The following is an 18,487-nucleotide window of genomic DNA, read 5'->3' on the forward strand; positions in this document are numbered from 1 at the left end:
AAAAGAATCAGAAACATGCTGATCAGAATTTGAATCCCAAAGTTATTCCACTCTCTGGCGCAATAAAGGGAATGGCACCACAAATAAAAAAAAGGGGGGGGGGAATTAGAGAAACTCTGAAAGAAGGTAAAAAAACCTAGTACAATGAAAAACAGGAGCAGATTTCTCTAGCTCTGGTCGAGCCTGTCTGGGGAAGTATGCATTTCACTTTTACAGAGGTTCCAGAGTTAAATACCAGCTGGAAGCACATGTGACCCGGAGAACTTGATACTTGGCTGGGGCAAACATAATATCCCAAATTTAGCAGTCTGTTGGCTTCCAAAAGGAAGGTGGGCTCAAGTTACAACTTATTAAATGTACAGCTTATCCTGCTGTGCAGACCAGGCAGACTTGAGAGGACGGCTGGAAAATGGGGATAAAGATGGGCAGCAAAAACCCTTCTGATTTTATTCCTGTGACAGATATATGTTTTGCTTTTGACATCTCTGCTGCACCCCAGGATGGACAGGTTGCTGACGAAAAAACACCTGCATGGGAATCAGAACTGGAGCTGCTCTGGCATTTTGTCCCCTACCTGTCTGATGTGGATTCTTCAAGGATAGTTTTTGTGACCTTGAAAGTATGGTAAGGTTTCCATTGCTACCAAATTTAAACAACAACAAAAGCATCCATTTCCACAAAGCCAATAACTAGAGGTGCAGTTACTGAAGTCAACAGATAGTATTTACTCTTCATACAAAAAATAAACACGGATTGGACCACTTTTGGTTATGGACGATGTAATTCCCACACAAATGTTCTGAATACCTTTCACCCAAGACTGGCATGTCCAGGTGAGTCAGAACTTGACACGCATTTTATTTATTTATTGGATTTGTATGCCACCCCTCTCCGCAGACTTGGGGCGGCTAACAACAGCAATAAAACAATATATAACAAAATCCAATACTAAAAACAGTTAAAAGCCATTGTTTGGTTGACGGGACCCGGAGAAGACCCACTCTGTGGGACCTGACTGGTCATTGGGATTCGTGCAGCAGAAGCATTAATGTCATTTCATTGAGAATACAAATGCCATAGTAGGAAAAGTACAATGTCACCAATATCATTGGTTTCACTGTGTAATTAAAATAATTATAGTAATAAATACACTGATTTGTGGATCACCTGCCAGAAATTATTTTCACCTGTCCACTACTTTTAGTATAATCCTTCTTCCCAAAATACTGCAACACTACTGTGCAGAAAATCATTATTTAAAACATCTGTTCTATAGATGTTTTACACTGGAATAAGATCTCAGACTATACGGGTAGTCCTCAACTTACAACCACAATTCAGCCCAAAATTAATGTCGCTAAGTGAAACATTCGTTAAGTGAGTTTTGCCCCATTTTATGACTGTTCTTACCAGTTTTAACAACTGTGGTAAGATAAGTCATAAAATGTGAGCCATTTCAGTTAGGTTAGTGATATGGTCGTTAAGGGAACCTGGCTTCTCCATTGAATTTGCTTGTCAGAAGGTCGCAAAAGCAGATCACATGACTCTGGGACACTACAACCTTCATAAATATGAACTGGTTATTTGGATCACATGACCATGGGGATGCTGCAATGGTCATAAGGGTGAAAAACGGTCATAAGTCACTTTTTTCACTGCTGTTGTAACTTTGAATGGTCACTAAATGAACTGTTGTAAGTCAAGGACTAGCCGTATGTCAAGTATTTGCTCTTTGTTTTTTTAATTTTTTTATTAAAAACAAAACAAAACATTAAAAACAGACAAAAACTCACAAACATAAAAAGAGATACACATATCTCAATTTCCACCAGAAGCACATACAGAGTTGTATACGTTTTTACATCCGGAATTAGAACATTTAAGTCTATATTCACTGTCAAAAGTGTACATTTTATAGAATAAAAGGGGAAACTTCAAAGATTTTTTTAAACAGAAAATATTAATTATTGATCCTTTTAAACCTTGCATTCTATTTTATATATTGATCGTTTCTATATTTAAACCAGTTATAACATTTATCCCAAACTCTATAATAATCCATTTCTTCTTTCCCGTCTAATCTGTATTTGGTCTTTGAATGTACCAGTAGCTTTTCAAGTCCCAATCCATCAGTGCTGAGGTATTCTGTTGTAAATCAAAGAATTACCTGTAATTGGAGGGGAATCAAATAATAAACTTCCCATGGATACATTTCAGAAAAGTGTAAAATTGGTGACCGTTTATAAGAAAGTCATGGTTAATGTACCAAATTTAACAATAATTATATGAATGTGTTAAGTTTTCCAAAATGAATCTTGTCAGTACAATCTGGTGTGTATAATCGGTTTTAATAAGAGAGACCACTTGCAGGAAAGACCCAAGGCCCACATTGCCATTTGCAAAATGGAAAATATATGCCCCAGTAAATGCCCAGTTTCTCCACTTTAGAAAAGGAAGCGATTACAGTGCTGCCTGTTAGCGAACAGCTGCTCTGAAGGGTTGCTGGGGCAATCACTAAACGCATCTCAGGATCAATCAACACCAAAGCAGTATCTGTTTCACTGCATTCCCTCCCATTGACATCAAAGGGGGGATCCAATGCATGTGCTACGGCAGCGTAGATGTGCTACGAGGAAAATAATTTCATATCAAGACTCATCTTTATGATGCTTCCATATAACCAGGAAACTGCACACCACAGCTATCCAAAAATGTCATCATGCCTCAGTCTGGCTTTCAGCAGGCACACAAAACACACATTTATATTGGTTTAAACATGAACCACAGAGATCTCAGAACCCTCATGAAGCCTGAAAGTACATCAACGTATGATCACAACCGAGCCCAAAATTTGTGAAATTGAAAAATTTGTTAAGTGAGTTTTGCCCCAATTTTCTTGCTAGAGCTGTTAAGCGAATCACTGAAATTGTTAAATTAGTAACATGATTGTTCAATAACTCTGGCTTCCCCATTGACTTTGCTCATCAGAAGGTTACAAAAGGTGAATGCAAAAGGTTAACTGTACTACTGTGTCTTTGTATATGCTGTGAGCTGCCCCGAGTCCTCGGAGAGGGGAGGCATACAAATCCAAATCCAAATGAATGAATGAATGAATGAATGAATGAATGAATGAATGAATGAGTGACTCTGGGACCCTCCGACTGTCATAAATATGAACCCCTTGCCAAGCATCCAAATGTAAATTATGTGAGCATGGGGATGCCACAATGGTCGTAAGTATGAAAAATGATCCCAAGTCACTTTTTTCAATGACGTTGTAACTTCTAACGGCCACTAAATGAACTGTTGCAAGTCGAGGACTAGCTGTACTTCATGTATTTGCTCTTTGAATGTACCAGTAGCTTTTCAAGTCCCCGATGGCATGCAGAACCATCTCTGAGGGCACGCAAGATGTTGCCAGTGTGCATCTTTGCACTGGCCAGCTGATTTTTGGCCTTCCGGAGGGCAGGGGAAGGTCATTTTCACCCTCCCCAGGCTTCAGGAAAGCCTCTGGAGCTTGTGGATGGTGAAAAACGGGCCAATGGGCCTACCGGAAGTTCGTAACCAAACTTCTGGTAGGTCCATTGGGCAGTTTTTCACCTTCCTCAGGCTTCAATAGGCGTTCCTGAAGCCTGAGGAGGGCAAAAAATGGCCCAGCGGGCCTACCAGAAATCCGGAAGCTTCATTGATATCTATGCGCATGTAAAAGGGGGGCAGCCTGGGAGGAGTTATGCATGCATGCGCAGAGAGAAAGGGCACTGCATCATGGATGTGGGAACACATGCGCCCTTTCGATACCCAAGCAAAAAAAGGTTCGGCATCACTGCAGTAAGATAAAAGCAATCAAGAATACCTTCTCACTGCTTCTAGTTTCAAATGAAAGAAAACACAGACCCAAGACCAGCTGTGCATGATAGGAGACTTTGGGGAAGGTCGAGAATTTAGGACAAGCTCTAAAGCAGTGTTACCCAACCTTGGCATCTTGAAGAGATCTGGACTTCAACTCCCAGAATTCCCCAGCCAGCGAATGCTGGCTGGGGAATTCTGGGAGTTGAAGTCCAGATCTCTTCAAGATGCCAAGGTTGGGAAACACTGCTCTAAAGAAGCAGCTACCTATTGCATTGAAGGTCCTCTCTTAATAGATCCCTGTCAAATAGCAACTACAGAAGTTAAACGGATGGCTTACTCAACCTAGAATCGTTCCAGCAAAACAACCCAAATAAGGAGAGAGAGAGAGAGAGAGAACATATGTATCCCATCCTCTTTCACATCCTGCAATTGCTAGAGCAATCTGTTTTCTTCTTGTTTGAAAATTCGGTATACAAAGACTACGGGTCCTTTTAACATTTTTTGTTGCCAGCAAACAGCAGTGACTAAAACGGAGTGCCTTGGTCCACATTCTTCCAAAATGAGAGAGAAAACCCAGGAGTTGTGCATGGGTGCGGAATGAAGGCTATGAGATTCATTTCATCCTAGTGTTCAAGACAAACTTGTAGCTCAGAAATCTTTCGGCATGACTGAGTGATTGGGTAGAAGGCTAGGCAGCATAATTGTTTGCTTGGTTAAATAAACCACAAATGCTGAGCCCACAAAGTATGCTTTGCTAAAACCAAGCTTCGTATAAAGGCAGGCAGTCTCAGGCACCCCTTTAGTCGTTGCTCTTGGCATGGTGTTAAAATGTTTAAACTATTCTCTACCAGGTTCCCTCACCAAAGACCATGCTTCCTAGGGACGCTGGGATTTATAGCTCAGTAATATTAGGGTTACCACAGATAACCTTTGCTTTTGCACAATAATTATATGAGTCTCCAGTTAGTGGATTCTGGTATTTTAATAAAAAATTTTCCAACCATATTTCTATCAGACATAAGAGTGCTGCATAGAACTAGCAGTTCCTTGCTGATCAGGAAACCAGTTTATCTGCAGAGCTGCAAGCAATGACTTCTTCCTTCCTCTCTAAAAGCAGCAGCAATGTATTACAAGGCTGTTTTCACATATTAATCAAATGAGGCTCCTTAGAAATATTAAAAGGTTTGTTGTTGCTCTATGGCTGCATTGCGTTTTGAAAGAAATTCTGAAGAAATATCTATTTCTATACTACCACTTATACATTGAGAATTCCTGGCACTAATAAATATGAAATCATTATTTTGCAGCATTATGTAAAACACAGCGTCTTCTCTCTGAAATGAGAAGGAGAGAGAAAGGTTCTGAAGTTTTGGCTTTGTTGCCTAGTAAAAATCAAAAGAAATCGGTATTATTTATATAACTTTATAACCACTCTCCACAAAACCCCTGGTGGTTTACAGTTAAAGCAGGTTATCAAAACAATACTGTAACCATAGCAGAATCTCCATATAGGTAACCATTAACCTATAACCACAACTGTAACTAGAACTTCTGTTGTTTAACAAGGTGATTGTAAGAAAGGCATGTCCAATTTTATGACTTTTTTTTCTTCTTTTGGCTGCAGTTGTGTAACAAATCCAGCTTCCTCCTTGAGTTTGTTGGAAGCTTCCTGGGAAGGTCACAAATGATGAACATCTGACCCAGGGACACAGTATCCATCATAAATACATACCAGTTGCCAAATGCCTGAATGACAATCATGTGGAACGATCCATAATTCACGGGGAAGCTGCAATGGCCAATAATTACAAGGAGTGGTTGTTAAGTCACTGTTTTCAGTACTGGTGCAACTTTGAGCAGTTGTAAAATGAATGGCCATAAACTGAAAGGCAACTTGCATATCATAACAAGTGCATTAATGATCATAAAAATCATCAAAAATTAAACTCCTATTCCAAACATCATTATCACTGCCTCCATTATCTGATCTTAACTCCAGAACCGGAACCCGTCTGAACTGCGTCATTCTAACTATCTTTTTAAAAAATCAGGTGTGATTTTTCAAGTTCCCATGGAAGGCTATTCCGAAAGATTGGTGTTACAATGAAAAAAAATCACAGTTTTTTTCACCTCTCCTGAATCTCGCAGGGGAAGGAAAAGGAACCTTCTGCATTCCACCCCAGGACTTACATACAACAATTTTGAAAGGGATAGTCCTAGCATCTGTAAACAGAAGAAAGCTGAAAGCATGAATTGATAAATGGAATGAAAAGTGAATGCGTGAATGGAAAAAGACAAAAAAACAAAACACAAAAAACCCAACATCATTTGTTATTAGTACAAAGTCCCACCCTTTCTTTTTTGTTTATTTAATGACTGGATCTCAGCAATGTGAAAGATAATTATACTTGGTGAACTCTTTAATGGTAGGCAGACTTCAATAATACAGTATATCTAAATGGAGAGGTTGAAAATTTCCTTGCTTATAGAAGAAAAGGAGTAAGTGACAGGCAAATGTTCTCAAATAAATGGCTTTACTTAATATCTTTGCACAAATTCAGATGGTACCAACAAAAATCTCATTTCTAAGGAGATGGGGTAAATGATTTAAGGATTTGGATTAATGCCACTCTTCATATAATAAAGGCTCTATTTAACAGCAAAACATTCGGTCTTCATTGTTAGAACTTTAACTAAAGTAAAGGCCCATAACTTTATCTAAAGCTTATTAGGGAAATTTCCCAACAGAAAAAATGGGAATTTTAAACTGGATTTTAAAATAACTGGATTTTAAATAAGATTTTAAAATAAGTTTTGTCCTCCATCATAAAACCCTCCTCTTTTCACTAAGTGTAATAAGTGCATTTATACAAAAAGCCACTTTGGTGCAGTGTTTAAGGCATCAAGCTAGAAACTAGAGGGAAGTGTTTTTAATAGGAAAGTGAACACAAGAACAAGGGGACACAATCTGAAGTTAGTTGGGGGAAAGATCAAAAGCAACATGAGAAAATATTATTTTATTGAAAGAGTAGTAGATCCTTGGAACAAACTTCCAGCAGACGTGGTTGGTAAATCCACAGTAACTGAATTTAAACATGCCTGGGATAAACATACTGTATATCAATTGTAAGATAAAATACAGGAAATAGTATAAGGGCAGACTAGATGGACCATGAGGTCTTTTTCTGCCGTCAATCTTCTATGTTTCTAACTGGGAGACTGTGAGTTCTACTCCTGCCTTGGGAATGAAGCCAACTGGGTGACCTTGGGCCAGTCACTTTCTCTCAGGTCATGGAAAGAGACAATGGCAAACCACTTCTGAAAAACCTTGCCAAGGAAATGTGGGGACTTATTCAAGCAGTCTGAGAATCTCCCCAAAAAATCTGATATGATAGAACTGACACGCACACAAAATTAACTATAGCGCAGCACTTTGATATAGTATGAACTGAAAATGAAAACATCTCCAGACAGTTTGTTTGTCGTAGCTTCTTTAAATCCTGTGCCAGTGATATTGAGTCATTAAACACAAGTGTAAGCACATACTCTCTTCACAGATATACAGCATCATGCTGGGAGAGAATAGGCCTAGTTTCTCCCTGAGCATCTCTTGTTCTGTCTATCAACGGTAACCAACCACTTCTGACTCAATAATACATGACCTCTGAAATGGATGCCTTCCTGATTCAAATCATTCTGTCCTCCTGATAGGACACCTGAGCCTCTGCCTATCAATCTTTAATCCACTGGATGTGATGACTGTTAAAAAGGCTTCAAATAGCTGTGTTCATTTCCAATTCAGAGTTTGGAAAGTAGGTAGTACATTTCATGCTATCATTCCAAGGTCCTGCTTCTGACGGATTTCCGAAACACTGAATTTCCCTATGATAAGCATTGCTTCATGGATTCCTGCTTTGAACTTACTTCAATTGGCTCTTCTTCTTTCCCAATTTCCTTCAGTTGTCACATCTTATAGATTAGTGTTTTTCAACAAGTGTGCCGTGGCACACTAGTGTGCCGTGAGACATGGTCAGGTATGCCGTGGAGAAATTAAACATGGGTACCCAAACTAAGGCCCGCGGAGGCCATTTATCCGGCCCCTCACTAGCTGCCTCCATCTGAACATAAACATTCCCCTCACAATCCCTCCAGCTATCAGCGACAGGAAGAGTGGAGGCACAGGGAACGCTCACTGACCAATCACCTTTTAGAATTCATCCCGACCACTAGCGATGAACCAATAGCAGGCCGCCTCTCATCCACACCAGGGAAGGTCCCCGCTTGGGCTGCCGCACACTTGTCATTGTGTGGCCGCGGCAAGTAGTTGAAACTGCTACTCCTCCCCATGGTCCTGATTTGGTCAGGACTGGAGGTAAATGTTGCCACCACTAGATGAAGCCTCAGCTGGTTATGTCTATCTTGATGGTGTATATACTGTAAATATTTGACCTTTTTCTTTTTATAAGAAGCCCCCGCAGAGGGTGATATGCAATGCATCACAATAACTATATGTATAATATGTACTGTGTTAGAGTGTCATTTTGTGTCATTTTGGTTGGTGGTGTGCCCCAGGATTTTGTAAATGTAAAAAAATGTGCCACGGCTCAAAAAACGTTGAAAATCACTGTTATAGATTAACAGAGTTGGAAGGGACCTTATTAGGGCATCTAGTTGAACCTTCTCCCCCACCCCAAGCAAGAGATCCTACACCAGTGGTGGCAAACCTTTTTTTCCTCAAAAGAGCGTGGGTGGGTGCTATCACGCACGTGTGAGTGCCCATACTCATATTTCAATGCCTAGGGAGGGCAAAAACAGCTTCCGCCGCCCCATGGAGGCCCCGTGGAAGCTGGAAATAGCCTAATTCCCAACTTCTGGTGTCCCCAGTAGGCTTGTGTTTTGCCCTCTCAAGGCTCCAAAGGCCTCCCTGGAACCGGGGGAAGGTAAAAACGCTCTCCCCCATCCCTCTGGAGGCTCTCTGGAAGCTAAAAATGTCCTCCCAGAACCTCTGTGCGCGCCAAAATTCAGCTGGCTGGCACACACATGCATGTTGCAGCTGAGCTAGGGCAACAGCTTGCGTGCCAGCAGATATGGCTCCGCGTGCCACCTGTGGCATCCGTGCCATAAGTTCGCCATCACTGCCCTACACCACTTCTGACAAATGGCAGTCCAACCTCTTCTTGAAAGTCTCAAGTGATGAAGCTCCCACAACTTCTGAAAGCTAGCTGTTGTATTGGTTGATTGTTCTCACTGTCTTGTTTTACATGCATCTCTGCTGTTAGTAGGACTGTCCAAAAACTACCATGGAAGTCACAGAACATTTGTGCCTTTGCTTTATAATGGAAAATATGACTTTGTCAAATCTTTGGGTTTGTTTTTTCCACACAAGGCATATCTGAAGACTGGACTGCATGTCATGCTCACCACTCTGGAGCTATGGCACCCTAGTCTTGTGGAAGATACTACATGCAGATTTGGAGAGATCTGAATATTTGGACTAGAACAATATTGTGAGAACTTTCACTTGAAGAAGAACTTGCAGAAAAAAAATAGCTAGCAATGGTGTCAATAATTTCCACCTGACAGTTGTCAGGTATCAACTTCCATGTTACAAAAGTTTGATACTGAAAACAATTGTACAAGGCAATATTTGTCTGCTGGTGCCCTGTGATGATTATATCTGAGGGTAAAATTAGTCAGCATCTTTATCGTAATGGTCACAAGAGACAAAATTACTGTCAGTATCTGACTGAGGCAAACAACTGACTTGGATATTTACTTGCTCTTGAATCACTAGTGTTTCTGAACAATTATAAGCCCCAAGTGTAGGCTTATAAGACAATGAAGTTTAGATGCAGTTAAACCCAAAGGAGTAACTGGGGATTTTGAAACATAGTCTTCCAGAATAGCATAGCAATAACATTTAGCCTTATATACCAGTTCAGAGTGCTTTACAACCCTCTCTTAGTGGTTTACAGAGAGTAAGCATATTGCCCCAACAATCTGAGTCCTCATTTTGCCGACTTTGGAAGGATGGAAGGCTGAGTCAACCTTGAGCCTACTGAATCTGCCAAACTGCCGATGATCAGCAGAAGTAGCTTGCATTAGTACACTCCAACTACTGCACCACTGAGGCTCTACATTAGAACACTATGTTCTACTTTCCCTTTGATATACAACTAACTCTAGGATTTATTAATCAAATTTGTATGCCGCCCCTCTCCGCAGACTGGGGGCAGCTAACAACAGTAATAAAACAATATAAACAAAGGAAGGATAGTATCTCAGATCCATCTGATTTGTTTATAATGCTATTTTCAAATAGCTTACATTTCAGTGCCAATGTATCATTGAGAAGGTTAATATTTCAAGGTCAGTTTATCACTCCTAACAGAGAAATCAAGGAAAGGAAGGAAGGGAATTGCCATAAAATAGAGCCCAATCCTGGAAGGTGACCGAGATGGTCAATGGTACTGAAAATTGCTGAAATCAAGCAGCACAAAAATAGATACATCATTCTCCTATCGGTCATCTAAATCCCAGGGACCAGTTAGTGGCCTGTTAGGAACTTGGCCACACAAATGGAGGTGAGCAGGGGTGGGGATGGCAGGCAGGCAGGCAAGCAAGTGAAACTGAAATAATCCCCTGGGATACTAATGTAGTAGTAGAGTGATAGAGCCTCCATGGCACATTGGTTAGAGTGCAGTAGTGCAAGCTACTTTGCTGATCACCGACTGCCAGCAGTTTGGAAGATTGAATCTCAGTAGGTTCAAGGTTGACTCAGCCTTCCATCCTTCTAAGGTCAGTAAAATGAGGACCAAGATTGTTGGGGGCAATATGCTTATTCTCTGTAAACCGCTTAGAGAGGGCTGTAAAGCACTGTGAAGCAAGCATATAAGTCTAAATGCTATAATGCAGTGTTTCCCAACCTTGGGAACTTGAAGATATCTGGACTTCAACTCCCAGAATTCCCCAGCCAGCGAATGCTGGCTGGGGAATTCTGGGAGTTGAAGTCCAAATATCTTCAAGTTCCCAAGGTTGGGAAACACTGCTATAATGCATGTGTGCAGAAATAGTTCATGGCACAGTCTTTGTGGCATATGCATCTTTAAAATGCAGTAAGACATTGCCTGTCTAACAAGGGTTTAATGCACATAGAAAGCTAATAGTGTTAAAGATAACTACAGTGAAGTAACAGTCAACAGTTAATAATGCAAAGGCAGGAACCATGAGAGAAGTCCCGATTCTTTAAAAATGGAAGGCAACAACAACAAAAAGAGGACAATATAAGGACATCTTTTTTATAGTAATTGATGTAATATAATAACTGATGACACAAGCATAAGATTACAAGAACTCAAAGAAGCAATTACTGTCAAGGAAAAAGATTTTAAGTCCAGCTTTCTTTAATAAACAAATCTAATAATAAACAAATCTAGATCGTGCAGAATGCAGCTGCGAGAGCAGTCATGGGCTTACCCAGGTATGCCCATGTTTCACCATCACTCCGCAGCCTGCATTGGCTGCCGATCAGTTTCCGGTCACAATTCAAAGTGTTGGTTATGACCTTTAAAGCCCTTCATGGCACTGGACCAGAATATCTCCGAGACCGCCTTCTGCCGCACGAATCCCAGCGACCGATTAGGTCCCACAGAGTGGGCCTCCTCCGGGTCCCGTCAACTAAACAATGCCGGTTGGCGGGCCCCAGGGGGAGAGCCTTCTCTGTGGCGGCACCGGCTCTCTGGAACCAACTCCCCCCGGAGGTCAGGACTGCCCCTACTCTTCCTGCCTTCCGTAAACTCCTCAAAACCCACCTTTGCCGTCAGGCATGGGGAAACTAAACATCTTCCCCTGGGCTCGTTGAATTTATATATGGTATGCTTGTGTGTGTGTGTATGTTAGTATAGGGGTTTTTCTTAAATTTATAATATTTTAATTAATTGGATTAATGTATTGGATTGTCTTTTCACTTGTTGTGAGCCGCCCCGAGTTTTCGGAGAGGGGCGGCATACAAATCCAAATAATAAAATAAAATAAAAAAAATAATAAATTGAATTAAATTGAATTATTGCCACGATGAAACCAAAACTGTACCTGGAAGAACCATCAAAATGTTAACTCCATCATGCAGAATATATGGCTTGGAGCATTCAGTTGGTTTCCAAATAACATGTAACTCATCACAGCACAATACACCCCTCTGTGCATACTTAAAATGGGTGCCAGGCAGAAGAGATCAAAGTTCTTTTTCTCTTTTTCATGTTAGAATTTTATGAATCTCTTCGTGATGAATTTTCCATCATCACCATGACTTTGCAACTTCAGTCCCAAGTGCTACAGGCTGGACAATCAGCCTAAAGTAAGCCAGTGAAAAGGCAGAGTTACTAAAAGATCTTTTGAAGTATTACTGTGGTGATCATTCAACCTGTTGGATTACTTTAGCTCAATCTGTCCAGTAAACAGCTTTAAAACCAAGTTTCCTTAAAACATCGCGCAGCGCTGTGCTCAGATGATTCACTACTTCGAACATACAAATATACAGATATCCCAGAAAACTAAGCATTTCACAGCTATAGAAAAAGAAGTAAAAAGGGAACAAATCAGTATGCTTCACTTCTGTTTTCCTTCAGACTTGTTTGCATAATAATATTTGAACAGGATTTGGCTTTCATCCAAAAGGCTTTACTAGGGCAATTTGCCAGTACAAGTACAAAACTATCAAAAAGGGTATAAACAGCAGAAACACTTTTGTTTGGGATCAAAACTAATTATTTCCTATGTGAAACAGCAGGATAGGTTAATGTATTTGAATAAGAAACACATTCACACAAATGTTCTGGTTTACCCATTAATTTTGCCCAGATTAGAACTATGTTCACAAGCAGTAACTTGAATTGGGCTAGTATGTTCCCTATGCCTGCCCTCGCAGATTCACTGTGTTTAATTTCATTTTTCACAAACCTGGTTAATGCAAAAAATACCAGGAATCTTGTTCCAACAAATTGATCTGCTTCTAATCAAGTCAACTGCAAATCACAAGTTATGAAATAGGCATGAAATAAATTGTAATTTCTGGTCCATACATAAGAACTAACAAGGATTAATAGAAAGAAAAATCAAATGTTAGCAGCATAATTTTTCTCCTGGCTCTAGAGGAGGAAGAGATAGGAATGAGTTAATTCTTTGGATTAACTCAGATTGGTTCCAGTTTTCACATCACCATCACTCCATTTGCTTCTTGCTGATTTGCCTTCTCTACTTAATCATACAAAAAAGAGGACTATCTATGTATAGTCACAACCTAATCTAATTTCTATTTGTCACACTAATGCAGAGGTCTTCAAACTTGGCAACTTTAAGATGGCTGGAGAATTCTATGAATTGAAGTCCACAAGTCTTAAAGTTGCCAAGTTTGGGGACCTCCGCACTAATATCATTTTAAGGATTAATGCCATGCTAAATTGCAATAATTTTTCTATGATTTACCACATCAGCAAAATAAATGCCAGGTGTAAATTCTGGCTTAAAATTCCTATTAAAATTTATCTACTCATCCACAGTGGAATATAGTTTTTAATATAAGTGGACTACTAATTCATGAGAACAAAGCAATAGATTATAGTAATTACAATTCAGTACAGAAGGCAAAGTTTTGAGAAGATGCCCACAAGCATGTAATAAAAAGTAAAAACAAAAGACTACATGGTGCTCCAATATAATGCCATGATAACCTTGCACATAAATATATATATATATTAAGAATTAAATTCTCTGGGTATACAATAATTATTTTTGGAACTTACCCTACAGCAAAACCAATGCAATTAGTTGAAGAAGCAGAATAAGATAATTATGTTTGATTAATTTAGCTAGAATGAAACTAGCATCGTTCTGTGTATTTCTCTTAAGAGACCCAACAGCCAGGTAGAATAATATGAAAAGTGTATTAAAACAACAAAATATTTTGGAGATGGAACAATCACTGCATCCAGCCTTTGATTTTACATTTATGTGTAGAGTCTTGGGACCACTATTTATTCAACACCATGGTTTTAATGGATTATCATTGCAGGCAATTTTGGGAATTAAAAAGTGGGATAATTGGGAATAGCTGTGTAACTAAGCATAACAAATATACTTTAAATCATGGTTCTCAACATGGGTGGTAAATATCTTCATAGTAACTAGAGGTATGCTGTGGTCACAAAAGTAAATGGGGTTTAAAAGGGGGGCATGAGCAAAAGAAAGTGGACAATTCCTGCTCTCAATGATTGTGCCATAGAACAATTGACTCAGAAACAATCTCCTCTCAGGAGAGAAGAGGCAATGGTCTTATGACTATTATTGAACCCAACATTTCCCTTGCTAATCAAGGCAGTTAAGTGAGTTGTGTTTCATGTAAAATGACCTGTTGCTACTGAAAAGTGACACACTTCAATTGTTAAGCACATCATGCAATCATTAAGCCAATCTGACTTCTCCCATTGATTTTGCTTGTGGAAGCCAGTTGAGAAATGGTGATAATACGTCCCCAGGACAGTGCAACTATTGACAAGTGCCCACATTTTGAGCACACGACCACGAGGATTCTGCAATGATCATAAGTGAAAACTGATCATAAGACACTTTTTTTCCAGGGCCCATATAACTTCAAACGTTACTAAAATAATGGTTGTAAATTGAGCACTATCTGTAACTAGATTGAATCCAAGACAGTGACCATGATGAACTAAAAGCATGATGAACTTTCTATAACTATAGAAATCTATTTCATTTTTTGCATGCATGCAAATGGGACATTCTCACCCAACACTTAATCTTAACAGAGGCACAACTGACCACAGAAAGATTTGTGTAAAAGAGGGTGAAAAAGAGATTCCCTTTTCCCAACGAGAACATAGTATAAACTCTTGACAGACAATACTATAAGAGGATATGTTGTGTGTGCATACTTTCATGGTTGACTTCAGGAGACTGTCTGGGCAAGTCGCTGCAATTTTCTTGGCAAGATTTTGGAAGTGATTGGCTATTGCTCATTCTTAGTACTGAGAGACAGTGACTGGCCTAAACTCAACTAGCTGGCTTTGAGTTTAAGGCAGGACTACAATTCAGTCTCTGGGCTACTAGCCTGGTGCCTACTAGCTTCCCATTACACCAAACTGGCTCTTGAGCAGTGTTTCCCAACCTTGGCAATTTGAAGAGATCTGGACTTCAACTCCCAGAATTCCCCAGCCAGCGCTGGCTGGGGAATTCTGGGAGTTGAAGTCCAGATCTCTTCAAGTTGCCAAGGTTGGGAAACACTGCTCTAGAGATGATAAGGATTTTTTTAAAAAAAAACATGGCAAAGACCTTTAAGAGAAATAGCAAGAACTTATTTAAGTTTTAGAGGAAAATCAAGTCAGAAAAGCAGCCAGCTCTTTTGACTGCTTGATGATATGACATGGTATTAAGTCTTCATGCCTATTATTATAACAGAAGGCTGTTTGAGGCTTGTGGCAAAGGAGAGGACTTGTAATTTAGCTGCTCCCAGGGCTAAAAGGCAATACAAGATGATTAGAAGGACCACAGGTATAATTTGATGTTTTGCTGCTGCTATTATTATTATTATTATTATTATTATTATTATTATTATTATTATTATTATTATTGCTACTGATTACGGTATAGTGCCATTGCTTACCATTTCAGTTTCCATACTAGTTATTAGAACTGAAAACTGAGCTGATTAAAAGACTGAAATGACATAAAAACCGAAGTAAATAATTTATGAATGGCAGATCAGGGATGAGAAAGCCCAGCCCAAGCAACACAGCTGTAACATAGTTTACAGGACAAAAGCCACACACTTACAAGCCATGGTTCTTCCTAACATACATACCATCACATATACTCCCCTTGTGATATTGTGATGAAACCAGTTACATCTCTCCGTGTTTGCCTGCTAGTTTATGAACGGACCTTAAATTGTTATTACACTGTAATCTTGCTAAATCTACCCTAACTAAAAGGAGATTGTTTACAAATTTTATCAAATCCAAGAAGCCTAGAATATTGTAACAAGCATAATTATAGTTAATGAAGCTTAAACTATCAGTATCCATGAGATTGTTCTTTCTTTCGGAGAAAATGCAGATGTGCAATTCACCCAACCATTCAGTCAATCCAGCATGTAACTTAGTTTAAACTAAGTTTAATATTGCTACTTGACAAGTACTACTGCTCACTCACAAGATATTTTTCCTGGCTTCCAAACACAGTTCTTGCAAGTCAGCTTCATCCTGTTACATCAAATTGCACCTTTGCTGCTCTACTATCAGTCTCTCACTCTTTTTTGAGTTCTAGCCATTTATGCAGATTGCACTGTTTGAATGTAATTGCACTTAAAATTAGCAGCATGCAACACTTCCAACTACCGAAAAAGTGATGTCTAAGTCTAGAGACTGAATTATGAACAGCTAGACTAAGCTTCATATGTACTGACATAGCCTGTAAACTGTAAAATTCACAGCAAGTTGATAAAGTAAGATAAAGATTGGGGGGAAGAGGGGCTGGAGAGGCATCCAGGACAGGCCAAGTATAATCATCCTTATTTGATTTGTGCAACCGATACATGTATAATTTACTGTAGTGATACAATCCCATTCTGATAGCTTTCCAAGTCAAATCTTACTTCTTGTAGCACAATAATTCTGTGGTGCATTTCAACAAAATGCAAAAAGACACTGATTAAGGTTTAGCCTCTGGATGCTAAAGATACAAGGAAGCAGAATCTGAAAAACCATAGAGCTGCTTCCATGTGGTGAGGGAAATGGTTCCGGCAATTATGATTCACACTGCAGAGCCAACATGTTTAGGCCATTTATACAGCAGCGACCAGAACAGGCTGCCACATCTCAGATCCACTGCAGAGTAGAGAGATGCCATGAATAATCCACAATATCCCATCAGCAACTGCACCCAAAGACATGAAATAAAAGAAGGAACCTTCTATAAAGATATGAAATGTACACGTAAAAGAGAAAACAAATATGTATGCATGTATGTATTATATATGCATGTATGTAGAATGACAGGCTAGGAAGGATCACTGAACATCCGGCTGAGCAAGGGCTAAGGAGATGATGTATTTAACCTTCAAATAGACAGTGTGTAGACAACCCCTTGAATAGACGGATGCTTGCTGGTGACTATGATGTGAGCAAAAATATGGGGCGCTGTGGGGTATCCTTGGCAATCACGGCCACCCACACAACACCCAGAGAGATTTCGAGGAATTAGTTTCCATTGTAAAGATGCCCCCCCCCTTCAAAATCTCCCATCTCCACCGCACGAGCAGATGTGTCACCCAACACAACCCTAAGCGGGGAAGAAGAGCGAAGGGAATCAGCCCGGAGGAAGAGTCGTTTGAACGATCGAGGCCGAGTTGCGTGTTCACAGAGCCCCCCTTTTCCTTCGAACCCCCACATCGGGAACGGAGAAGCCGAAGAATGGAGGTTTACACGAAAGGACGGAAAAGCCGGGTGGAGGTGGAAGGAGGGAGGGGGAAGAGAACCGGCATGCGGTGGCTTAGGCGGGCCGATTTTGGCGACCAGGCTTCGGAACGCAGGGTACGAAAGGTGGCAGCACCCTCTCCCATGGCTCCCCCGTTTTTCCTACCGTGGATGCCGGTCTGGTGAGTCATGGCTCCTCCGCAGCTGCTCCGCTTGAACCAGATCGCAGCTCAGCCCCGTCGCAGGAAACGGCTTGGTTGCAGCACCGCCTGCTTCCGGGTTCCTGCTGACTGGAGCTGGCGGGGCCGGGCCGAGAAGAGCCGCCCGAGGGAAGGCCGAGCGTTTTAGCCGAGGCGAGCGGCGGCTCCGAGATGAGGGGCGGCGCTGCAACGGGGCCTCCATTCATTGCTGTCGCCTCACACACACACACACACACACACACACACACACACACACACACACACACACACACACACCGGGATATTGGAACGAGAGCTCCGCCGTGTGGGAGATGCGCTTCGGGATTCTTGCCGCCTTCGCAGTCTTCGGAGAGGGGTGGCATACAAATCTAATTTATTATTATTATTATTATTATTATTATTATTATTATTATTATTATTATTATTATTATTATGCCGCCTTGAGTCTACAGAGAGGGGCGGCATACAAATCTAATAAATAATAATAATAACAACAACAACAACTATTATTATTATTATTATTGTTGTTGTTGTGGTTGTTGCTGTTGTTGTTATTATTATATTCTTGGTCCGTAGGAGGAAGAGGAGCATCCGCACAAGAAGTCCCCGTCGCCTGAAAGAATGGGCAGTGGATGGAGTGGCTTGACCCTTCTCAGCTGTTCTGTGAAGGAAGAGTTACCAAGAGAAGAACAGTTTGGAAAAGCCACCCAGGGGAATCCCAGATTGGGGATGGTGGGTTGCTATTAGTGCTGCCTTGTACTGAGAATTTATTTATTTATTATTTATTTATTTTATTTATTTATTTTGTCCAATACACAATAATACACAATGAAGGTTATAGAGCAGTGGTTCTCAACCTGGGGGTCGGGACTCCTTTAGGGGTCGAATGACCATTTCACAGGGGTCGCCTAAGACCACAGGAAAAGACAAATTTCCCATGGTGTTAGAAAC

The 18,487-nt window shown here is 40.4% G+C and overlaps 1 protein-coding gene across 1 annotated transcript in view; it reads right to left on the minus strand.

Moving 5' to 3' along the window:
* Positions 1–17,749, minus strand: part of TWF2 (twinfilin actin binding protein 2) — a 94,061-nt gene extending 76,312 nt beyond the window's left edge. Inside the window, exon 1 of the mRNA XM_070738675.1 lies at positions 17,503–17,749. Within this exon, the coding sequence (XP_070594776.1) occupies positions 17,503–17,527 (25 nt within the window). The 5' untranslated portion in view covers positions 17,528–17,749. The remainder of the gene's footprint in view (positions 1–17,502) is intronic.
* Positions 17,750–18,487: the final 738 nt, after the last annotated feature.

The sequence above is a fragment of the Erythrolamprus reginae genome, chromosome 2, assembly GCF_031021105.1.
Source record: "Erythrolamprus reginae isolate rEryReg1 chromosome 2, rEryReg1.hap1, whole genome shotgun sequence".
In the NCBI taxonomy this organism is placed as follows: domain Eukaryota; kingdom Metazoa; phylum Chordata; class Lepidosauria; order Squamata; family Dipsadidae; genus Erythrolamprus; species Erythrolamprus reginae.